Below are 27,043 nucleotides of genomic sequence, written 5' to 3'. Positions count from 1 at the left end.
GATAAGCTAAGTTCTGTTGACGTGGCTAAAATCGTATCGCTACAACTCTCTCCCGCCAATGCAAAATAGAATGATCTCGCTGAGTATTCTATCCTCTCTTGTATAAGGAATCCCTAATGCTGTTTTAGTTGATCAAAGGGGACAACCTCAAGGTTCCAAATGTCAGTTCTTGACTGTTGGACAACTCAACAGTTGATGTGTTTTGCTGGGAGCACAAGGGGCCTTACGTTTACAACAAGCTAGTCTACATTCTAAGATGTTGCGGGAAGAATAAATGCAAAAGGATAGGGTTAAGAGACCTAAAATTAATAAGACCGGTGTGCGAGTAGACGGAACCAACATAACCAATCCCTGCTTGGCCAGAATAACTCACAACCTCACAAGAACGGTGCAATCTTCAAGGGAGACTTAGAAGATTTTCAGACTGCAGGTGCATGCCTAAGCATCCAATTCTGAAGCAGCTCAGTCGAACACCTGCAATTGAACTAAGCACAATTTTAAAGGATCAGACTAACCATACACGGGATACACAATTAGCATATCCCCAATGGTATGAACCCGAATCCATCAAATACTTGCACACTAAAAGGATCTATCTAAACGTGTGAAAGGAAACCATGCAAACGAAAGAGAACCAAGATAACAAACACCATACTTCAATGTTCATATATTGATTTTGGCTATCATTACAACAATTTTTGCAACATTTCTACTCTATTCCTAACTACTAAATTCTAACCCTTTACAAAAACTCTAACCTGTTCTAACTCTAAAAAATCTAACTAGAATCTAACAATCTAACAATAATCTAACCCTTTACAAAAGAAAGGCCTTTGCCTTTTATAGATTTTACAATTTGAATTGATGGCCAAAATGGACTGCATCTAGGGGCTTTGGTTTGCCTTCTAGAAGCTGGCAACTTTAACCCATGCCAACTCAAATTCTCAGTTATCTACCCAACCACTATCTCAACTACCTACCACTATTTGGCTTTAATTTAGTCAATTGGGTAGTTAGACAGAACTTATCCACAACTAAACTGTCTCCCCTTGTTTCAAAATATCTTGAACGGGACCCACAAGCAGTTTTACAATAAACAATTTCAGTTTCAGAAACTGAACTTCTGGAATTAAATCCAGCTGTGTATCCTGAGAATGCACGCACTCGTTGCATTCTGAATATTCTTTGTCTTCAATCTTGTTTTTCGGTGGTCTAGTGAAGGCGCGCTTCCTCATGCTTCGTCTTGTGTTCTATGGTGTGTTCTGCATTCTCGCTTCCTAGCGTTGCCTGCATCTCCAATTTGCACTTCAAGTTGATGCTCTAGCTCCTCTCGATGTCGTTCGCGATCAAGGCTCTGATTTGCGTTTCAGGCTTTCTCCTGGTTCTTCCCGATGACGTCGTCGACCTGCAAACAATCAATTTTGATCCACATTAATCACTTTGAAAAATTAAATAGATTAATTTAACAATCACTAAATTTAACTTTAAATGCTCCTCGTGAAATTAGGGTTTATCAGTTTGATTTGTGAGACTTCCCTCACTTTGGTTGGTAAAATCGGCTATCTCAAGGAAAATGAGTGACTTTGAGTTTAAAACTCCCCCTTACAAATTTCGCCCCTTTATCTTTTCACTTACTTTCGTGACTAAGGGAGAAATTCGGCCTTGAGAGGCAATTTGCAAGCTTTCATTTTCGAATTCTATTCCCCCCCCCTCCTGCTTTGCGAAACTCGGTCTTTGCTCTTAGTCTGGGTGAACTTCTTTCAAAACATGCTAAAATGTCGACTCTTTTAGAATTAAACTCGAGACTCTGATACAAAATGAGCAAACCTCCTTTTACAAAAAATCGGCTACTTAACTTAAAAGACGTGACTTTTGTTTATAATCGCCCCACGTCCTATGAAATTCGACCATTTTCATTAAAATGTGCGATTTAGTTATTTGGCTTTCTTTCTCGCAAAGCTTAAAAAACTTTGAACTTTCACCTTATGTTATCATTTCATACTTTATACTGTGCGCCTTAAGGGATGAATTCAGGCATAATGTTGAGAAAGTGCGATTTTTGGTCTAATTACTCCCTTTGCTAGGTGAAAATTGGGCTTAAAGGCTTGAAATGCGCGATTTTTCCTTTCTTTCAAATCTAACAAAAGTGCCGAACTTTACTTATTCGCCCCGCTTGTCAAATGAATTCATTTCATCTTCTTGAATTTGGGCGAATAAGGGTGAAATTTTGACCTTTAGGCGATTTAGCTTCAAAATTTCAACGCCCTCTCTTTGTTTGTTTTTTTCGAGGAACTTCGGGCTATTGGGATATGTTGAAACAATGTAGCTTCGGTAAGATAAATGATTGAATGAGAGATAAATGAAGTCTCTCATTCAATCATCTATCCTATCGATAAATCTACATGCTAATGGTAGACATCATAATCATCTTTATAAGCATTTCTATCATTGATCGAGATATGATCGTATTTGCTATGCAGTGATTTCATTTATATGCTATGATTGTAATTGGTTTTGCCTATCTATTCTAGTTGTCATAGGACAACACTAATTAGTGTTGTCATATGATAACTACAATAGTTATCGTATTAACATATTTTTGCTCTTATACCGATCCATAATCGGGTTGCATTTACCATCGATTACCATGAAATAGCATTATGAATAAACCGATTAGTGATCGGTTAATGATAACTAAAATTGCATTAGAATCTAACCGATTCATTATCGGTTACAATGATAATCAAACCGCATTAAATCACAAACCGATTGGCATCGATTATCATTTGTTATGTATCAGCATTTATATTAACCGATAGTTATTGGTTTGCATTATGAAGAGGCACCACCCTTGATCAAGACATGTCTTGATTGAACATGTCATGAAACATGTCCGGTCAAGGCATGCCTTGATCTTACAAGGCAATGCCTATATATATGTGCCGTGAAGAATGCTGAAGAAATATCGAAATCAATAAATATTATCTACAGCCACCTGCAAACAAAGAAGTTTCAGTTCATAATCAGAAATAACTAGAGAGCATACATTAATAGCATTGAATATTGTCTAAGGAATTAAAAGAAAGATAAAATCGTTAACATTCCACTTTTGAACATAAATTTGAATACTTTTACAAGATAATTTGTGCGAACTGTTTATTCCTCACAAAAACATTAGAAATGCCGAGTTTAGGTTTAGTCTAAGTTTGCAAAATGGTAGAAAAGGTTGAACTTCAGGGGAGAACATGCCGAACTTCGGCCTCTTTAAATTTCACTTCGTCGTTTGTTAATGATTTTCGGGTATTTGTATGATTCGTGTGACTTCATGTCTTGCAAAATTTTCAGCATACTTGGCTATTCTGAAAGTTTAACCTCTTCTTTAAGATTTTTGGGTTATATGAGCATTTCGCGTGACTTCATATCTGGAGTCGTTTTCAGCCTAAAAGAGGTTTTCAGCTTATAGAGTTATTTTGCAAACTTAAGTTGCTTCCCCGTTCCGGCCTTTAAGTTTACCTCTTCACGATTTTCGTTTGCTTTCTAACTTCGGGCTCTAAGACTAGAATGCGCGACATTTTTTTCTTTTCGGATTCTTAAACTATTTTGCGAGACTTTACATCTTTCAACTTCGGCGTCCAATTTATGTTCTTTTCAGCTTACAAGGCTATTCTGTGAGTTTTAGCGATTTTGAACTTTGTTACCTTTTCTTTTTTGATAGATGAAATTCACGTGATTTGAGGAATGGTTGTGTGAGTTTCCTTTACTCAGGCTTTGCTTGATATGGAAGAAACTCGGGGTTTTCAACAAAAATGCACGAATTCGCCTTAGCTTTCCAGTGAAACCTCGGGCCTTTTCAACACATTGTGGTTCTTTCTAAAAAGGAGAGATTTTCGGCTTTTGGAGAGCAAGATAGTGGTTGCATTTTACGGCAAATGTTCGGACTTTCCTTGCTATTCACTTAGATGCTCGACCCCTGACATTTTCATTGGGCTTTACCGAGCTTTACCGACGATTATAGAGTTGGGGAGAACACAAATTATCGATACCTCAAGAAAAAGCTCAAACTTCACTACTATGCCTTCATTGGCATTGTGAAGGCATTTAAGAGCAATCAAGTCGTGCTTCTTTCGGGATTTCTCTTAGTATTTACGTAGAAGTGATATCAAATGACAAACCCCCATGCGCTGGTCAATATCATGGGTAAATTCAATGCTTTGTTGATTTTGGTTTCCTATCGCACTTTCTTTTTCGGGCAAAACAAAGAAAGGGCCTCCCCTATCTGGGACAGGTTGGGGTGTGCAATACGCACAACAAGTTCTAAGTTTGATAGTGAGCAATAAGGAAAAAGTCATCAACACCATACTAAATTATTTGGGCAGCTTTGAAGTAAACTTCTATTGATGAAAAGCAACGGACAAAGCTTCTTGTCTAGTGCAGTGCCTGCAAGATTGTTAACAACCCATCCTAGGATAGAGTTAAACAAATAGTGGAAACAAAACCCATTGTTTACAACTGCAACCACTTAGGTAACCTAGTAACACCTTTAGATCTACATTGTGAAGAAGCAAAGCCATTTTGATATATGAAATTTGGATACAAGGTCAAGTTTTGCATTACATGGTAGACATTGACAATCAGTAAGCCTAACATTCCTAGATGTTTTCAAGAGGTGTAAATTTCCATTGTGGCCTTGCCTTTAGCCTATGCAATTAGATGGTGAATTAGGAAAAACATAGTTGAAGAACATAGACTCAAACTCGGCTCGGTTGCCCAAAATTTTGACTTTGACTTAGGACTCGGCACAAACTTAGCAAATAATCTGACAAAAAGAAAACCTCTTAATTACACACACAAAAAAGAAATCAATGCATTTAGAGAACATAAAAGTTCAATTTGACTATCAATTTTTCATAATTTAAACATTAAACATGTAAAATGACCCTCAAGCTCTCAAAATTTGAAAATTTCAGTTGCTATGTCTATTTTCAAGTGCTAGAAGAGTCCAAGCTAAGGATTTGAGAGTCTGAGCCCAAGACTTGGGAGCCTTGGAGCAAGACTCGCTTGAGTACTCGGCTAGACTTGACCAAAGTCAGCTTGGGAGTATTGATTGATTCGCTTCGGCCTCCCTAATGACCTGCGAGTTGGGCGGGTCTTGCCAAGTACTCGGTGAGTCTTGAAACTATGAGGAAAAGGAAAACACATTTCTCATTAAGATCAACCTCTCATATATTGTGTCTATTTCCTTGTTATTTATTATGTATTTGGCATTTTGTTGAATAAATAGAGAGTATGTTTTTAAAATGCCATTTTCCTATGCCTTTTCATTGGATTCAGGGGAGATGTACAACCATCCATGAAACTCATTTTCTCTAGGAAGCTTGGTGGAAAATCCTCTGAATACATCAAATTCAAATCCTCAAGGGTACTGAAACTAGGAGATCTCCTTAATCTAAATATCTTGAGTTGCTACTGTCATGCTATGTATTAGCATTTTACTTTGTCCTTTTCAGTGCAACTCAAATTGGAATAGTGTGCGAGGGAATCCTCTCTTCAAATTTGCAAGGTAAGCTTCTTGATTTAAACAAAGAGTGTATGATTACATGATATCAAAGCCACTATCAGTCAAAAGATATTTCAAAATATGGACAAATATCCAGGGATGTCTTCATGGCAGAAATGAAAACTTGTAGAAGATAAATTTACCAAGACTTGATATGTTGGAAAGCAACCCCAATGAAACCAATCAATGTCATTACATTACATTATTCAGCCTTGTAATCAAGAAATGAAATAACAAATGCAAAACTGTTCAACAAAATTCTTCTAGCTTTTGGTTTAAGGGTAATATTTTGCCTATTAGTAAGCAAAATCGAACAGCAATATTGCCTATTTTTTCTAACGTCATATGATCTAATAAATTGTGGTTATGTGATTCAATGATTTATGCACATTGATATTCTCTATCTTTGCTTGTCGGGACTTGGAATTAAATTCTGAAATTTGGACAAGGTGTTTAGCATATTTACTAGGAAACTTAAGTACGAGTATAGGGGCATGCACAGGGATAGAGATCTGCTGGTGGCCACATATATATACCTGTTGCCTTACACATAGCTCACATCTTAAGGTGACTATCTTCATTTTTGCTCCGTTGCTTGCAATTTCCTTAAAGTTGATGTGTTGATTCTTGTACTTGTTTTGGTTCCAAGTCTAGATAAATATGGGTTGTACTTAGTTCAAGCATTATAATTTTAAGCTTTATAGGATTTCCCATAGCTCAACTATCTTTTATGTTGGTTTAACATGATTTCTTGTCTCAATTCTTGTTTGAGTTATTGAAGAATCCCATTTCTAGCATTCAAAATGAGCAACTCACAAGATGGATGCATGCAGGAATAACTGTGAATACAAGTGAAAACTAAAATATATATCTAGAGTTAGCATTGTATTGAGGTAAATTAGGAATTTAATGAGCACTTTTAAAATGATTTTTTAACCAACACTATAATCATTTTTATGATTCCAAAATTTACTATAATATTAATGATTAAAAATTAATTCCATCTTGTGACTAGGATTAATTGATCAAATATTGATAAACATGAACTTAAGCAACTGAGATTTACAAGTAAAGCAATAGTTTCATTTAGAGTGACAAAATTCTAGGAACCATCCATTAGCAACTTGCAGAGGGCATATAGATTATTTATGGTTCAACCATTTGTATTAAGTAGGAGATCAGTTCAAGTTCTTCATACTTGAATACGAAGCCATTTACACAATTTATATGTTTAATGGAAATATTGACTGGAAGTCTGATAAAATTGTCTAATTTTGTTTTTGTCAGTCATTATGCATTTTCTTTATGGCATATGAATCTTTTCATTGTAATTTCATTGCCCCCTCTCAAGAAGTGTTATGCATATCAAATATGTTAGTGATGTTAGAAAGAATGCACAAAATCTTCGGTAGTCACATAATATCTTAACAAGTTGATGATAGTTGAGTCAGCTATTCTCATTGACATTCTTTAAGCTCTATTTTGTAATTAATAAAGATAATCATAGCATTTTGATTTGAAGGTTTTCTTGATCTTTGATACTTTTAATATTTGCAGGAAAATATTGGGTCTTATTTTCAAGAGAAAACATTAACTTTATTTGAGCACTTATTAAGTAAAGTGATAGAGAGAGTAAATACAATAATCCAAGAGGAGCATGACTATTCTTTTGAAATACCAGGAGATCTTGCAAATAATTTGATTTTAGTGGCATCCACTCTTAAGGTAATCAACAATACCAATGTTCATTACGGCGCTGTGTGAGCTTTTCAATTGTATGAATGCTGAAATTATATAACATTTTCAACAAAATGGTTGCAAGAAGCAACCTGCTTTACTTTCAAGTTGGGAGACATTTCTCATAGGAACACCTTAGATGTGATTTTTCTCTAACAAAATTACCTAGATTTATTACTCTAGTCAAAATGGTGCACTTCAAAATCTTGAAGAATTCCTTTTGTTGATAATATTGCTGAAATCAAAATTGTTTGTGTGTTATCTATTTGTAATATTTGTTACCATTTAGTTTCTAAATGCCAAATGTAATTATGCAAGATTGTTCATATGATAAGTTTCTACATATGTGTGCACTGATTTACATTCTAATCCAGGAGGATTGTTTTTAAATGTTCTATCCTACTTTTAAGTCATATTGCATATTTATGAGACATTGTATTAATGTCTAAACCAAAAAAAAATCCAAGATTTGGTGTGTATCCTTACGTATCAGGTTGAAGCTATTTTAACAAAGACTAGTGATCACCTTGAATAAAGTTATACTCTATTGGTAGAAATCAATCACTTGACACACAAGGTATGTTGTTATATATAATGCCTTACAAACAAGGTGCTTTAATATCTTCTTAATGTCCAAAAGCTTTTTTTGTTTTTTGTTTTGTAAATATTATTGAAAAGCCATCACGATTAAATATTAACAAAAGATCAAAAAATAATGCACAATGATGGTTACAATAGAAAAGGGTGACCGATAAGCATTAATGGTTTGTCAAGACTCAAAGCAATGCTGCCAAAAACAATGAAGTCTCAAGGACTTAAAAGGGCCACTACATCATACAAGAAAAAGAAAACTTAGGCGTAACCTTTTGCACCTAAAGGAGGAGAAGCATCCTTTTGATGGGAGAGAATCCCAAGTTGGTTGCTCCACAGAAGGAGGTTGTAGGGCCTCCCACCTATCTTGTGGGTTAGTGTTTGTGGGAGCCAAAGAAACCAAAATGTCCCAAATAGGTCAAGATGCAAGCTTGCAAAAACCCATTGCCTTAGGTGCCCAAGAAGTTCACCAAGATTGTGATCCATAAGTAGGTTACCTTTAGGTGGACTAATGTTATGTCCCTGTAAAATCCCCTATTGATTTTTCAGCAAAATTTTCACTCTTTTCTCATGAGCATTTTGTCAAACAGTTTGCATAACTGAGATTATGAAGGTAGTTTTCTGATTTGCAATGTATTTGAGATTTGTAGTTTGATGCTTTCATATACTTATGATCATATAGAATCATAACCAACTTTAACATAATTTTTTAACAAAAAGAAAACCACATGCAGCTGTAATAGCAGAAAATAGATGAATTTTCTGAGTATTAATAGGCTGTTTCAACAGCAGAAACAAAGTTAAAGTTGGAACTTTATAATAATAAAGTTAATGTTGCGAAAAGTTAATAATAATAACTACAATTGAGTTGATGTCAATATTGTTTATATAAAGAATGTTTAAGTCCTGGAGTGTGTAATGAACTTTTAATGTTTTGGAAAGTAATTTGCCAATGAGACGATATGTTTGTAATGGTAACATAAATGACAATGTAGTTACCAAATAGGGGTAAGCAGATGAAACAATCCAAGCAATGGATTAATGATGTTGAATTTTAGCTTTAATAGGTGCATCGACTGGTTAAATATTTGATTACCTAACAAGAGGGTTGAACCGTTAACCCTAAATGGATGGTTGCTAGCTAACATCTTGTTCAAGTGATATAAAGGAAGAACCTGAACTGTCATGGGTTTGGTTAGACCTAATGCAACAATGTTTTTTTATTCAAAAAGAGCTAATGTGGTAGTTATTTTATGGTTGTATCAGCATGAGGAATGCAATCGCTTGAGTGGTTTAGAGTCATCATACCTTTCTGAGGATCAGCACTTTGTTTCTGCCAAAGTTGCAATTTTGTCAGTGTCAACATATGCCTTTAGTGGTTTGAGAGTATTTAGTTGTAGGGCTTTAACCAGTCAGTTGTATTCAGCATGTATATATCTTGATTTTGGGGTTATTTTGCATGACGGTGGTATGGTGAATCTATTTGAGAGATTCAGAAATTATGCATGTGTATTCTTCAGTATTTGTTAATAATTTTGGGATCTCAAGTTCGTTCGTGTTTCAGATTTATTATACTTAGTGGGTATCTCCTTTCAGTTTGGATTTTATCCAGTGATCGCATTGATTCTTGAATAGGATCTATGTCCTCTTGTCACCGACGTGTTCTAGAGGACAGTACTGTCATTATAGACTGCTTCTTCCATGATTTTATGACTATTGTCCTCTTGCTATTGTTAGTCAGGAATATATTGTGAATGGCTATCATTTTTTTGACAACATTCTCAGCATATTACCTTTCATATTTTATGACAATTTATAGGCAAACTTACTATGCTCATCAAGTTCTCGCACTATCATTTTTTGGTGTTTAGGCATTTGTATTCTCACACATTCTTCCTTCCTACCCTCTAACATACACCCTATTTTAAGAATATAGCTCTTGAAACATTTATAAGGACTTGTTGATGTGTTTTTTAGGCACTTCAAACACAAAATAAAATACCAAAGTATTTTACCCTCTCTTGAACAAAATCACCAGCATAGATGCTAAATATCTGATCAACTAAGACGATTCCAAGGTTTCTATGGTGAGTTCTTGACATGTGGGTAACTCAACGGTTTGATGTGAATTGTTGTTTTCACTTGGGGACTTACACGATTGTTCTCAAGATTTCAAACTTATCATGAATGGAGTAGGCTTGCTGATGATTTCAAATGACTTATGATTTTACAATTTAGGCTCTCAATTTACTTCTAACAAAGATTTTAAAATAAATGCAAAAGGATGAGGGTTTAGAAGTTCTAATCTAATCCTATCTTAAACCTAGAATGCAAGAGATCGTGGCTAGGTATTGCCATCAAAGAACAACTCTACACAAGCTTAGTGCAATCATCTAAGGTGAATTTATAAATTTTCAAATTCATACTAAACAACATCAACACCATCAATTGGATGCATATCAATGAGTAAGCACAAATTGAAGTTAAGCTCAATTCAAATTCTAGTTGACCACACAAGGCAAACTTACAATCAGCAAGAAGCTAGTGGTATGGATTAAACGAATTTAATTCAAATACATTAAACACTTCTTTCATTCAATCTAAAATACTTAAAACAAATTTTCTAATCTAGATTTTGGAGGCAATGAGAGCCACACAATGCTTCAAGATCTCATAAAATCACCAAACTTCAATGATTGAATTCAAACTTTCATCATATAGGCGACAATTCTCAAAAGTCTCTCTTACAAATGAGAGGCAAATGGGTTTATATAGAGTCTCATATGGAAATGAATGGCCAAGATTCATTTGGAATCAAGGGTCGAGATCATGCCAACACTGCCCTAATTAGGGTTTACATAAAAAAGTGGAATAAAAAAGGAGGTCCAATGGGATGATGCCTAGTCATCAAGTAGGGAATCTTCTAGAAGATTCCGACCTGCATCCCCTCTCTCTAGCTGCATATTCAATGAATCTAGCCAAGATTGAATTGAGTTCCTCCATCGTAACACTGGGTAGACCTTCCTCTTGCAAATCAATCACATCCAAGGCATTTGAGCAAGCATAAAAAATGCTCTTCCAATCCGGCATAAGCTTCTGCAATTTGCTGATGTGAATCATGAGAGAAACCAAGTCATCTAGCTGATTCTTGCTTATAGATTCCAACTGTTTGAAGTAGATAAAATTCATCTTCTCTTTCAATTCTTCCAAGTTCAAACTGCTAGAAGCGTGGACATCTTGTCCCAATAACTCTTCAATAGATGTATGGATCTTAGATTGTATCTCTTGAATGTATCTTTCCATCTCAATGCATTCTTGCTTTGTATGATCATACATTGACTTTTGCATGGCCAAAGAACAATACAAACCTTGGAAATCATAAACATTGCCTTCTTGAACAACTCCCTCCTGGATCAATGTGGACATGGGAATTCGCTTCAACACCCTAAGGCGAGGAATAGTCTTCTCCTACATTGGTTGGAAATCTTCCCAAACTCCTTCCAAGTAGTGCATCTTGAATATGAGAATCACTGTCTTATAAATGCTTGGATAAACTGAGCTAGGAAATCATCTGCTTGTTTAGAAACATCCTCTATCCATTTTCCAACCTCCTGATATGTATTCCTCATTGCCTCATGATCAAAGGGGGATCCATGAGCAATAGCAATGGGTGAGACAAAGGTAGGATCCTCACGTCTTAGGGAATTCATCCCTTCAATATACTCCGTGAGTTGCTTGTTCTCACTCTCAAGCATCTCTTTCTTCTCAATAGTCTTGTCCAATCGTGCCTCAATTGCTTTGACTGTATCATCAAGCTCCTGAAACTCTTGTTTCTTTGTAGTAGGTCCAAGGTCAACTCTGGTAATCTGATAATCCATAGGAGTGACCACATCTTTGGTCTTATCACCTGTCGGGATAGCCACTTGTGCAATGCGTGCTCTTGTATCATCTCTAGTAATCCTAGAGAACATCTTGGCCTTCTTCTGTTCCTTTTCCTTGCCAACCTTGGCTAGAAAGTCATCAATATCTTCTGCAAGCTACGCCTCTATCACTTTCTTGTTTTCCATGCTGCTCAACAACCAATCGGGAATGGTAGAAAATTCCATTCCTTCTTTGAGGTGTAGATCTTGATCGAGTCCTCTCAAGGCTGAAATAACATCATCATCATCATCTTTATCCTTAGTCAAATCCACTAGGTTGTTGCCCAAATCGACCTCAAGTTGAACTGTGGGAGATCTTGGCTACTCTTCATCATCTTCATGTGGTGCCGATTGTTTTGTAGCATGTAAATCTGAATCATTCTCCAGTAGGATTTCCGTGTCAGAACCCCGTTCGGACTCATTAACCTTCTCTATCATATCATTCTCCTTCATAGATGAGGAACTCATGGTAGATTGAGGAGTGTTAGACTTGTGTTTTTTTGTGCCTTGATTCCTGGCTAACAATCTCCTTGCCTTTTATTTGTGATCCTCCAGGCATACCTTTCCTTCTTTTGGGAGCCTGGCTCTCCTCATCATTGTGTGCTCTAACATTGCTTATCATGCTCTCATCATCATTGAGAGAGGACTCCTCATTTCTCATCTTCTCATAGGTAAAGGTGACCTTTAGTTTTCTCAACTCATTAACATACTTGTCTACCCATTCCTTGGAGTAATCATCCACATCTCTCATCAAAACATTTAAATCTACGAACTCAGGTTCCGTCCAGCTAGGCAACGTGATAGGCTTGTCTTTCTCCTTTGCATACTGCGGATGGATGTGATCCCCATCATCTTGCACCTGATCTAGAATGGAGAAGAGGTTACACTTCCTCATGAAGTCCTCTGACATCCGAGACCACATCTTCCTTCTAGTTGTGAACTCATCCATGAGATTAGCCCAATAGTCTTTGATGTCAACTCTGTGTATAAACTTCCCTCCCTTAATCGTTGCAATTCTCTGAAATGGATCAGATCGATCCCTACCTCTATAGATTCCAAGATGATAGAATTCCAATTCCTCATTAATTGTCTCTGTTGCAGCTGCAGTGTGGCATACCTCCTTCATCTTCCCAAGCGTGATAGGAAAAGTTATCCCTGTTCTGTACTTTGCCTTCTAGATGAAATCATATTCTAAAAGCTGTCTCACTACCTCAAGAAAACCATCTTGTGTATTAGATACCTAGGAAGCTTGTATGGTTCTGATATGAATCCTTGAATCCTTAGGTACGTGAAGGTAGGAAACTGGATATACCATGATTGGTATTTCTCTGTGAGTATCGTTGCCTCTTTAGACAACTGTGTATGTATTTTGCCTTGCAGCAACCTTGTGATGTACATGGTGAAAGCATCGTTCACCCTTCTGTAGTGTTCAATTTCATGTAGGTGGAGTTGCAGATAGCACTCGTAAACTCTATATTGTCCTGGCCTGTTCCCAACTATGCTCTTGCATATCAATCCTTTGTACACAATATGTCTGGCAAGTATTTAGACTAGGTAGGAGGTCATATTAAATGTCCTTGTTTTCTCCAAACCTCTCAATTAGATGTCAAGGTTGTCACTTATAATCTTCGCCCAATTGATCACCGTTCCTCCTGCTATCTTTTCAATAAAATAGTACATCCATGTCTCAAATAGCACCCCTTGGGGTGCTCCCATGACTTGGTTGAGTAGAAATATTAGATCACTGTACTCCTCCTTGAAGTCTAAGCATAAGAGTCTCTTGGGTAACCTAGAGTGGTGAAGCCTTGTCTGAAGAACCCACTCGTTGTTGATAATTGTCATACATGACTTCAATCTTCTTTCAAATTTTGCTTGCCTTTCCTCCTTGGTTCTCTCTTGCATTTCTGTACACCTGGGGATGCCGAATGCCTCCCTAATTGACTCCTCAGCCAGGTATGCAAGTAGTGAGCACTATCCCCTTAAGTGATTTGATCATTCTGGTTTGTGGATCATAATGCTTTGCACACTCAACTATGAGCTCATTGCACTGAATGGATGGTGGAAAACCAGCTGTGTGGTAGATTCCACTCTTTATGATATTAGCCACCAAAGTGGATGAAAGATGATTATTTGTTCCAAACATTCTTCGCCTCATCCTCTTCATGTTCAGGTACTCCATGTTGGTATCTCTCACCTTCTTCCATCGGGATGTTATCTGCGATTCTGGATAGTAGCCTTCTTGCACAATCTTCAATTGATTCTTCCTCGCTGATATTACCGCCTTCGACATGGCACCTGTATGAAGCTGGAAGTTAATATCATGGTAAAAATAGCTCTAATAATTCATTTTCAGAATTTTCTAAGTTCTGATTTTTTTAGGATATTTTCAAATTTGTGAGCTTAACATAAGAAATTTTAACAATAAGTAATACGAATTCTGAAAAATGAGTGAACTTCAATCAAACAAGGCACATTGCCTCTTCACAAAACTTGATTTTCAGACTTAGGACAAGTCTGACTATAATTGCTAAGTCTGAAGACACCTTGCTATACTCAGAAAATGGGGTATTTTGATGTCAACCTGAAAACAACCCTGAAAATGCAACCTCAATGACTGGGATCAATCCAAAATCATGGCGCCACACCAATAGGCACAGCGATTTGCCCCAATCAGATGGAAATAAACATGCCTGGGCATAAACAATGGCTGGGCACAATCACTGGACCAGCAAACAAGGGCTGAGAACAAGTTAATACAAATCGATGGGGCTGGAAATGATGTTTGGTCTGAGAATGATGACTGGTAATGATGTTTCAGACCTTGACCAGCAATGTTGCCCCTCTTGGATGCTCACAAACTCCCTCAATGGTGGTGCAATCAGCCCCCTAGGCAAAATCACACCCCCTGCAACAATGGCGCCACACCAATATCAGCCCTTCCAGCCACCCAACTGTCAAATCAGTCATAATATAAATGGCGCTAGAATGTGTCTTTATTCATGTTTTTGCCTTGTAAATTCACCACACAGCCAATGTGGGATAAAAACTTGCCTTTAACTGTCTAGTGGAAAATCGATTTGATTCAACACTTAGCATTAGTTTCACCTTGTTTGATCATTAAATGCATGTGGTAAGGTAAAATCGATGCCATTTGGGATATATTAACTTTAAAAGTCTCACTTGAATCCAATCTTCAGCCACTTGGGGAAAATCGCACCCCATCTGGACACAAGAATTTCACTTAAGTTCACCTCAACTTGCAAATTATAACCTTGAGGGGAAAATTGACCCTCATTTGGACAAGTTATTTTTCATCATTTAATTCATTTTCATCCCCAAATCCACTCCACGGGTAAATCGATGGCCATCTGGACAACTAAATTTGATCATTTCATGTAAATACTCCCTGGTGGAAAAACGTCCTTGTGTTGAGACATGGACCAGCTAGGACTTGAACCTAGGACCTTCCATCACTGCTGGAGTGCTCTACCACTGAGCTACTGGCCCCTCTTGGACTATTCCATCGTCGGTCCGGGTGTGGCTTAGTTCTAACACCAACACCCCCCCTTAAGCCACACCTCTTGTGTGCTTGGGGCTCCTAGCCTGGACTTGGCTCTGATACCATGTTGAGTCATGGACCAGCTAGGATTCGAACCCAGGACCTTCCATCGCTGCTGGAGTGCTCTACCACTGAGCTACTGGCCCCTCTTGCACCAGTCCATCGTCGGTGTGATAACCCCTACGGTATCACAAGATGTAAAATCACTTGCATGGATAAGGATATTGTAAATGAATAAATTAAAATAATAATCTAAAATAAAGGAAATATATTTAATTTGTCTTAGTAAAGGAAATGTTATTTAAATAATTAATATATATTTAAATGGAAAGATATTTAAATATATTTTGATATGTAATATTGAATATATTTAAAAGAAATGTTATGTAATATTTATTATATTTAAAAGGAAATAATATATAGTATTTTATATATTCAAAATGAAAGGTAATTAATATTTAATATATTAAAAAGAAATAATATATTGTATTTTATTTAAAATGAAATGTAATTAATGTTAATATTTAATATCTTAAAAAAAGGGAAACAAGATATAAATACAAAACATAAAGGTAATCCCAAAGAGGGCTGGGTTACCTCCACACGAAGTGGTGCGTAGGTAACCGCGGCCTAGGCTGCGATTACCTCTGCACCCCTTCATGCGGAAGGGGCCCGTGGGGGGGCACAACCCCTCACGGGTTATAAAGAAGGCAATGGTCAAGGCTAAAGGAAAAGGAGGAGGAACGGACTGCAGGGAGAGGGAAAAGGTGAGCAGACTGCGAGGTTAATGATCTCTAAATAGTAGGGACATTACAGTGGTATTAGAGCATAATCCTGCCATCCTGTGGGAAAGGTTCCTTGTTTATGATCACATATCGGAGGAAGAAAGGAGCAAAGGCAATGGATGATCAACTAGCCGAACAGTTCCAAACTTTCATGGAGCAAACCAACGAGAAATTCGAAAGAATGAGCCAGTTAATCCTCCAAAGTACCAACAACAACAATAGAGATGTGTCAAACCCTAGAAGAGAGACACACTCTAATCACGTTGACAACGAACGATTGCCTCAGAACATGTGAGGGAGGAGGAGGAACCAGCCATACTTGGGGTGGAAGAAATCTCCCAAATTTATGCTAGGTTGGAACCAGAAGTTCAGAGGGTGGTGTCCTTCAGGGATTTCTGTGAGTCCAAGACTAATGAGAGTAGAAGGAAGAAACCTATGGGTAACAATCTCAAAGCTAAAATTAACAAAATGTCCCTACCCTGTTTTGATGGGGTAGGGAAGGATGTGGCCCAAGCCTGGGTACAAAAATTAGACACCTACCTATCATACAGTCCAATGACCGAAGGAGATGCTATAAAATTTGCCATACTACATTTAACGGGCAATGCCCATAATTGGTGGCATAACGGTCTCATTACCCTAGGACACAAAAACGTCTCCACGTACAATGAGTTCACCCAAAGGCTCATCAGCCGATTCGACCAGAAAGATTCAGAATGGTACTTCCAAGAGCTAACACATCTTAAGCAAGTAGGAACCATTGAAGATTATGTAGATTGATTCCAAAACTTGTCAATAATGGTCCCCGACCTATCCCAGAAAAGGCTTACCTACATGTTCTTAGAAGGGTTGAGGGACCCCATTAAGAATTTTGTTAAACCCCTAGAACCACAAAACTTAGGGGAAGCCATTAAGAAAACTAGGATGGTCGAATTTAATGCCCCCAAGAATACCTCAACCAAAATTCCATACAGGAATGAGGGATCCCAGAGAGACCGCCGGGAAAAGCCTTGCCACTTGTGCAAAAAACCTTGGAGCTTTAATCACCAATGCAAGGAAAGAGACGAGCTCATGGAGAAAGGGTTATGCTTCAAATGCAAGGCCCCATGGGTGAGAGGCCATGAATGTAAAAGAGGACAGTTGAATAACATAGAAGAAATACAGGAGGAGGAAAGACCTTATAAAAGAACCAGATTTGAAAACAATGCACCTAGTACCTTGGCAGTAATCACGCAAGGAAGTGAGAATAGATGTTTCAAACTCAAAGGAACTATCAAGGGGCAGAAAGTAATCGCATTAGTGGACACCAGAGCTTCCCATGACTTCGTTAGCAAACATTTAGCAGCAAAGAGACGATTAAAGACCCAAGAATTTGAAGGATTTGAAGTGATCATGGGCAACAGAGTCTTGGACAGGTGCACTCAAATTATACCCCAATTGGAAGTCACCCTGGGAGGACATACCATTACAAGGAACTTCTTTGTGGTAAACCTAGAGAATGATATCATTTTGGGAATGCCATGGATAAATTTATTAGGAAGATTCACCATGGATAGTCCAAATCGGGAGATATGCTTCCAACATGAAGGAAGAGAGATAACATTGAAGGGAATTCCCAACGGCTCTCCAAAGATAGTATCATGCAACAAAATGGAGAAAATCCTTAGACACGATCAAGGAGAGTGGGTCGCCCAATGTATTATCTTGGATAAATCTCCAACCGAAGGCCAAGTCATTCAAAGGGATATACAACCTATCCTGAGAAGACACAAAAAGGTCTTCGAGGACATTCCCCCGGGGTTACCCCCAAAAAGGGGATTTGAGCATTCCATTGAATTAGAGGAAGGAGCAAAACTTGTCATTACCACTCCTTACCGCCAACCACACAAGTTCAAAGAGGAGATTGAAAAAACCATAAAGGAAGTATTAGAAATGGGGCACATCCAACCAAGCAGCAACCCTTTTGCTTCATCAGTAGTATTGGTTAAAAAGAAAGACGAAACTATGAGAATGTGCATAGATTACCGGGCCTTGAATAAAAAGACTATAAAAAACAGATACCCTATCCCAAGGATTGATGAACTAATGGACGAACTCCATGGAGCAAAATACTTCTCTAAAATCGATCTAAGGTCAGGATATCACCAGATTAGAATGAGGGAAGAGGATATTCCCAAAACAACATTCGGATGTCACTATGGACATTTCGAGTTTTTGGTCATGCCGTTTGGTCTCACTAACGCCCCAACCACCTTTCAGTCATGTATGAATCATACATTCAGGCAACAGTTGAGGAAATTTCTTCTAATATTCTTTGATGACATACTCATTTACAACAAGACATGGGAAGAACACCTCCTGCACATCAAAGAGGTATTAAACATTTTGGAGTCTAAATCATTATATGCTAAAGCCTCCAAGTGTGAATTTGGGATGAGAGAAATCATTTACCTAGGTCACAAAATTAGTGAAGCGGGAGTAAGTGTAGATGAAGAGAAGATCAAAGCCATCAAGGAATGGCTCACCCCTAGAACCTTAACACAGTTAAGGGGATTTGTGGGACTATGCAGCTACTATAGATGCTTTGTAAAAGGGTTTTCCAAAATTGCAGCACCCCTTACCGATCTAACAAAGAAAGGGCTTTTGCATGGAATGACCAGGCCCAACAGGCCTTTGAACAACTCAAAATAACCATGAGCACTTGTCCAGTATTAGCCATCCCCGACTTCTCTATACCGTTTGAACTACAATGTGATGCATCAGGGGAGGGAATTGGGGCCGCACTCATGCAAAAGAAACACCCCATAGCTTTTGAGAGTCGTAAACTTACCGTAGCAAAAAGACTCTATTCCATCTATGACAAAGAAATGCTAGCCATAATGCACGCCTTGGCCAAGTTTCGCCAATACCTTGTCTGTGGGAGGTTTGGTGTGAAAACTGATCATAACAGTCTACGCTTCTTCCTGAGCCAAAAGCACCTTAATGATGGGCAACAAAAATGGGTGAGCAAAATACAAGCCTATGACTTTGATATAGAATATGTGAAAGGGGTGAATAACGGGGCAGCAGATGCACTATCCCGACGGGTTCATCTTAACATCATCACCAGTATCTCAAAAGACTGGAAGGAAGAAATCCTTAATGAATATAACCAAGATCCACAAACAAAGGAAATCCTGGCGGGAAATCTTCCAAATGAAGATTTTAAAGTTAAAGGAGATCTCTTGTATAAAGGAAGGATATACTTGAGTCCTCAGACCAGATTCAAAGGCAAAATTCTCAAAGAATTTCATGATAACCCCTTAGCAGGACGCTCGGGGTACTGCAAAACTTATAAACACGTTAGGGAACGATATGCATGGAAAGACCAGAAAAGAGATATCCAAAAATATGTACAAGAATGCCTAACATGTCAGCGCAATAAAACTGAACTCACCCACCCCGCTGGGTTACTTCAGCCACTACCTATTCCTAATCAAAAGTGGGAGAGTATTTCTATGGATTTCATAACTGGGTTGCCAAGGACACAAGGGAAGGATAGCTTTTTTGTAGTGGTAGACAGACTCACGAAGTATGCCCATTTTCTTGCAGTCTCCACGGAATACAAAGCCTACCAAATAGCAGATCTATTCTTCAAGGAAATTTTCAGACTCCATGGACTCCCTCTAAATATTGTCAGTGACAGAGACAGCAAGTTTATTAGCCAATTTTGGCAAGAACTCTTCAGAATGGCAGGAACAAACTTGACCCCTAGTACCAGTTACCATCCTCAAACCGATGGGCAAACTGAAATAGTAAACGAATGGATAGAGGGCTACCTAAGGAATTATGTTACAGGGCAATAGACTGCTTGGGTTAAGTGGCTACACTTAGGGGAACATTGCTACAACACGACACACCACATGTCAATAAGGATGAGTCCTTTCCAAGCCTTGTACGGCTATGAAGCCACAAGATTTGGGGAACTAATAACCCAAGAGAGCAAAGTACCAAAAGCACAAGACTTTGTGTAGTAGAGGAGGGACATCATGAAGACCTTGAAGGAGAATTTACACCAAGCTCAAAACCAACAAAAGATCTATGCCGACAAGAAGCGTATAGAACGGTTATTTGAGGTCGGAGATCTGGTGTTTCTAAGATTGCAACCCTATAAGCAATCATCCCTCAAAAAGAATGGGACTGAAAAATTGAAACCCCGATTCTATGGACCCTACAAGGTAATTCGGAGGATCCGAGAAGTAGCTTATGAGATTGAGCTTCCCAAGAGCAGTAAAATACATAATGTGTTCCATGTTTCCTGACTTAAAAAGGTTCTCGGACAACACTTGGTTCCTTGCAGCGAACTACCCCCTCTAGATGATGAAGGGAAACTCACATTGTACCCAGAGATCATTCTAGATACACGGAAAAGAGAACTCAAGAACCGGACCATTACCGAACACCTGATAAAATGGAGGAATCTCCCAGATGAGGATGCCACTTGGGAAAGGGAGGAAGATCTAAAGATGCTTGAGGACAAGCAAAATTGAGACGGAGGGACTGTGATAACCCCTACGGTATCACAAGATGTAAAATCACTTGCGTGGATAAGGATATTGTAAATGAATAAATTAAAATAATAATCTAAAATAAAGGAAATATATTTAATTTGTCTTAGTAAAGGAAATGTTATTTAAATAATTAATATATATTTAAATGGAAAGATATTTAAATATATTTTGATATGTAATATTGAATATATTTAAAAGAAATGTTATGTAATATTTATTATATTTAAAAGGCAATAATATATAGTATTTATATATTTAAAATGAAAGGTAATTAATATTTAATATATTAAAAAGAAATAATATATTGTATTTTATTTAAAATGAAATGTAATTAATGTTAATATTTAATATCTTAAAAAAAGGGAAACAAGATATAAATACAAAACATAAAGGTAATCCCAAAGAGGGCTGGGTTACCTCCAAACGAAGTGGTGTGTAGGTAACCACAGCCTAGGCTGCGATTACCTCCGCGCCCCTTCATGCGGAAGGGGCCCGTGGGGGGGCACAACCCCTCACGGGTTATAAAGGAGGCATCAGTCAAGGCTAAAGGAGAAGGAGGAGGAGCGGACTGCAGGCTGTGGTTACCTACACAACCCTTCATGCGGAAGGGGCCCGTGGGGGGGCACAACCCCTCCGGGCTATAAAGGAGGCATCGGTCAAGGCTAAAGGAGAAGGAGGAGGAGCGGACTGCAGGCAGAGGGAAAAGGTGAGCAGACTGCGAGGTTAATGATCTCTAAATAGTAGGGACATTACAGTCGGTCTGGGTGTGGCTTAGTTCCAACACCAACACATCTGGACTGAAAATCTCTTTAAAACTTGTCAAATTTCATCAAAGCACTCTCTAGGGGAAATTTGAACTCCATCTGGATAGGTTAAACTTAGTCATAATTCATCATTTTGTCCCCAGTGGAAAAATGCACCTCATCTGGACAACATAAATTCATCCACATTACACTTTGTTTGACTCATTTCCCTTTTTGGTGGAAATTCGGACCTCATCTGGACACACAAATTGCACTTAACTTGGTCATTTACCTCCTAGTGGAAAAATGTGGGTCATCGACACTCACTTTCCTTGTACATTTTCGCTCTTGAAGGCTTGGTGAAAAAACAACCTCCATCGGGACAAACTCAGTGGAGATTCTAGATGCATCGATATTTTCCCGAAAAACACTTGCAAAGTTGGTCCATGAGGGGAAAAACGCACTTCATCGGGACTGAGACCATTTTCATCATAAAATCAACTCTTTTCTCTAAAAAATGGAGTGGAAAATCATGCTCCATCAAGACAAAGTCCATTTTCACCTTTATTGCTCAGTGGAAAAACGCCTCCCATCAGGACAACTCACTTTTATGCCTTAATTTCATGGGGGAAAAATGTCTTCCCTCACGACTATGATGATTTTCACACTGTAAAAGCCCAAACTTACCCAATTTCGTCATTTTTTGCAGTGGAAATTCTATTTCCATCGAGACTTCTAACATTTTAACTGGATTTGAGGGGTGGAAAATAGGGGTCCATGAGGACTTTGTGCACATTTGACTTATTCTACCTCATAGGATTAGAAAAACGACTCCTATAGAGACTTTTGATGCTCTAGCATAGAATTCACACCAATTTGCAATACTTAAAACACATTTTGCGCTCACATTTAAAGCAAGTTGCAACCTTAACACTTAGACAAATTTGGGATCACCTTGACATTTTAACATTTTTGAGACACTTTGTTGATACATGATAGCCTCGGTAAGATAAATGATTGAATGAGAGATAAATGAAGTCTCTCATTCAATCATCTATCTCATCGATAGACTATGATAAGACTTCATTTATCATTCCTTTGTCTGATGATTATTATAACTACTCTTCTATATGTTATTTTCGGTTTTTCTTATACCAATAATGATGATCGTATGCATGATCATTTAAACTTATGTTGATATTCACATATACGATCTTGCTGTGATCGTATTTCTCGATTTATATATATATATAACTTTGCAAACAAATCCCGATTAATATTGGGTTCTTAACCAATGCTTAAATACCGATTAACATCGGTTATAAATTGTAATGCACAGAACACTGATTAGTATCGGTTAACTACGATTATGGTTTGAAGAGGCACGATCATGTAAGATCTTGATCGGTCATGTCTAATAGACATGACCGGTCAAGGTATTACTTGATTCCCTTTGGTTGCATGTACATATATACCGATCGGTGAATGTTGGAAGATCATCGAAATTTATTAATGCTCTTTCGCCATCTGCAACATACCATATAATAATCAGAGTTATTATATAGTGAATTGACAATTACATGAAAGATACAATAACATTATATATCTTGCTCATTGAATAGAAAATTGAAAACATTTACACACTTTAATCCTATTGACTTAAAAATTTAAAAAATTTAACATTACACGCACATTGAAGACCTTCGGGCATGGTCATTTAAAAAATGAGACTCGGCCATGAAAGCTCAAAAAAATACCACTTGACTGCCAAAAACCCTAAACTAACAAAAGCGTAAAGTAGGAAAGAGGGGGTCCCCGTTTGCAATGGGGCGATGTGTGAAAAGGTCACAACATGACTCATACACATGGAATAAAATTGTTGAAAACACATTAAACATGATGCGAAGCATATTCAAGACATATTAGGAAGGCACATACACATGAAGTAATCATGCTGAAAAGATGACAAACATGGGGCAAATACATAAATATACGTAAGATACAAAGCATACATGAGAAAGGCACGCATATAAAACACACATGGAGTAAACATGCTGATAACATATCAGACATGAAGCAAACACATAAATATGCATAAGAGACGAAACATATCCATAAATACACATGAAACATAGACATAAATACATGTAAGGTATGAAGCAATACACATAAGGCATGAAGTATACACGTAAAGCATGAAGCGTAAATACATGTTAGACATGAAGCAATGCACAAAAATACATGCAAGTCAGGTTGCATACATGTAAGGCATGAAGCAATATATGCAAGGAATGAAGAATACATGTAAGGCATGAAGTACTACAGATAAATACATGCAAGGCAGGAAGCATAAATGTAATGCATGAAGCATGAAGCAATACATTTGCAGGCACACACATATAGAAGTAAAAAGTTGGCCTATTTGATTGTTTTCTTTGATTCACTTAAGAAGGGGATGGATAGTTAACAACTTAACCCTAATTGTATGGTGGTTAAGTAGGTTTATTCCGTAGGTTGGCAGGATTAATGCTCTGATACCAATTGTAATGCCCCCTATTGGGGTATACCTAATTTGTGTCCAAAGTAACAATTCCAACAACATAATTTGTTTTTGAATAGTATTTTTATAATTCTACAATTAAATCATCTAAAAGCTATTAAACTTTTAAATTAAATTAGCAATTAACATTCAAGAAAGGATAGACAATATCTCCAATTTGGATCCATTCTATAGTTTCCTGTTCCAACAACCAACCATATAGGGATCGGAGGGGAAAGCATGATAGGGCACCCAAAAAAGTGTTCGCCACAACTAAGCCCAAGGGCGTGAAACATCTAACTAAGACAATTTGAACCCTTGGCTCACAAGTGGCAGGAGCTCATGCTCATCCAACATGGGGTGGTTTGCTTAGATTGTGGGAACCGGTCTGCTGCCTCTCCCTAACATGTTTCCTTCTAATCCATATATGATTGCTTGTAGGGGAACAAATAAATTAATCTGCTAATTATAGGAATCTAAATAGATTAGCAATTCTAATAACTAGATCAAAGATATATAAAAGATTATATATCAGACAATTTATTCAACCACATTGCATACCAATCACTGCTAGATCACAGGTTTGTTGTTTTCTGAATGCAGATTGTACATACAAGATCTGATCTAGTTTGATTCCTTTCCTCAAAGAGTAGGTCCTCTTTTGTGGCCCTCAAAAGAAACGTAGAGTCGCAACCTTTACTAAGAATATCTCTCTTCATAAAGAGGCATCCTTTCTAAATTAACTGCTGTATCTTATTGTCTGGTAATTCAGATTCTTATTGCCTGATAATTCAAATCAGATCTCTTTTTCTGCTGTTCTACCTTATTCCACATCTGATTTCAACTCAGATCTAAGAATTCTTATTCGTTATTTCTGCTTCATCCTTTTTAATCTGACTACAGATTCATCACATATATTTCGGGCCTAATTCTGCTCTGGACTTGCTCTAACTCAAAATGTTTTTTATTGTATTCCTTTTTCATTCCATGCCCTTCAAGTGGGGTTTGAACTCCCTTTTTATATCTTTAATTTGGGAAAAGGATACATCCGTTTGAAGAGATACACCTGATGTCTTTTCATCATACCTGCTGCCTTTTCATTTAGTTGGCCTAATTAAAATAAATTGCTATCTAATTAATTATGGTCGGCCTTACAAATTGCTGTAACCCTACCTTGTTAGTCGGCTCTCTTAGGAAGAGTTATTTCCTTAGACGTGGCAGATAATTCCCTAAACTAACTCGGCCCTAGTTACTTTGTTTATTTCACTGCTTAGGTTATCCTATCAGGTTGGTCCTAGAACATCCGAATTTCATCTGTTAAAGCATTTGATTTGTTCAAAAAAGGGTAGGGGCATGACAAAAGCAAGTAATTTAATTTTAAAAACAACCTATACTAATTATTTAAAAAGGTGGATATAAGTGATTAAATAAAGTTTTGTTAGACCCAAGACACAAAATGGTGAGTGAAAAATACATTTTATAATTTTGAGGAGATAATTATCAAAATGAAAATAATATTACTTTAGTTCCTTGAAAAAACTTATAAAAGAGAGGAATGTTTTCAAAAAGCTGCTTCTTGCTTTTTGAAACAATTTCATCTCTCCAGAATGAACATGCATTCTTTTTTCTTCATTCTTTAGAGAGAAATATCTTTGGTATTGTTGGTTTTGAGGATGATTACCCTCTTAGCCTTTCAATGCATTTCCACACAAGTATTGCAGTTTTGTTTTATCCAATAAATATTTCTAGTGCTTAATTATTGTTTTTAGTTTGGTAAACTTCCAGATTTTGGTGAGAAGCTTCAGTGGTTTTCAATTATTTGTTTTGGTGTGAAGACTTTTGAAGTTATAGCTTTTTGATGTTGCTTCCAACTTAATAAATATTGATTCTTTCGAAAAATAGAATGTTTCTCCAAGAAGTGTGGAAGACACTCGGAATGTTGAAATTGCTCTCAGAAAGAACCAATCGATTCATTTTGATCTCCTGAAGACAACACCACTAAATCCAATTTGAGTGGGTTGATACGCTCCAACTCCAAGAAAGTTGGAGCTTCCAAAGATGTTTGAAAGGCTATAAAAGGGGGACATTGCATCCCTATAGCTGCACTACAAATTAATTAGATTGCGTAAGAAATAATATAGAAAACTCATCAAATTTGAAATTCAAACTCATGAAAATAAACTCTCATAAAAAAAATTGGAATGACACAACAAAATGTATTCTTTATGAATTTTCTAAATATCCAAACCACAAAATCAACTAGAAATCAAAGGATCTTCACAATATGAAAATATACCAAAGCCACAACCAAAATATGGAACCCAAACAACAAAGAATAGAATAGAATAGAAGACTTTTGATGTCCATGAGGCCACAATGGCTTGTGGGACAGTAGACCCTGCTATTTTTGCTTTGTGAAGTTCTGATCGTATGCTATTCAATTTATAATTATTACCTATATTCTTTCAAGTATGATTTTTTAGAATTGTAATACCTACAACTATTTAATTCCCTTCTATACAATTCTATGTTATGTTTTTATAGAGGAATATTGATAATTGCACGAATTTTATTGAACGAAAGGTTGTTGTGAAACATTAAATTTGAATCTACATAGGACCTAGTTGGCATATCCATTAAATCAATGCACTAAGTGACTTTCTTGCATGTGGGGAGTTTTTTCACTTATTCAACTTGCTTAAACCTAATTCAAGGAATTGTTTTTGTAGTTGATGTAAATTCAATCTTGATTGTCTACAAAATGCTTCTAAATTTCTTTGCATGCATTGCAATCTAGAATAATGTGTTTTTCTATTTTGGTTGCCCCCATTGTGCAAAAGACACATACACTCTCTTCCCAAACCTCTTTGGCCTTTCCACCTACATGTTTCACACCGAGGACAAGGCAAGTTAGTCCTCAATTGGGCAATGAGAATATTTGAGCCCCATGGTATATTGGTCTTTAAATAAGTCTTTTGTTGATGCTTGGAAGTGGGCTTAAATTCTTCAAGCAATTGGATGCATTTAGCACACTAGTGATGTCTGGATGAGATCACTCAAAT

General features: G+C 37.2%; 1 protein-coding gene and 1 non-coding gene across 10 annotated transcripts in view; one reads left to right on the top strand and one right to left on the bottom strand.

The window, feature by feature from the left end:
- Positions 1-27,043, top strand: part of LOC131066905 (varicose-related protein) — a 146,858-nt gene that overhangs the window by 100,277 nt on the left and 19,538 nt on the right. For all 9 annotated transcript variants that reach the window (XM_058001799.2, XM_058001797.2, XM_058001794.2 and 6 more), the window contains one exon: positions 7,115-7,282. In XM_058001799.2, coding sequence (XP_057857782.2) covers positions 7,115-7,282 — 168 coding nt within the window. The remainder of the gene's footprint in view (positions 1-7,114; positions 7,283-27,043) is intronic.
- TRNAT-AGU (transfer RNA threonine (anticodon AGU)) lies at positions 15,242-15,312 on the bottom strand. The gene has a single exon. It is a non-coding gene; the product is annotated as a tRNA-Thr (tRNA).

This window comes from Cryptomeria japonica, chromosome 9 (genome assembly GCF_030272615.1).
Source record: "Cryptomeria japonica chromosome 9, Sugi_1.0, whole genome shotgun sequence".
Taxonomy (NCBI): Eukaryota; Viridiplantae; Streptophyta; class Pinopsida; order Cupressales; family Cupressaceae; genus Cryptomeria; species Cryptomeria japonica.
The sequence above is the reverse complement of the archived record's forward strand: the minus strand, read 5'-3'. Positions and strand labels throughout refer to the sequence as shown.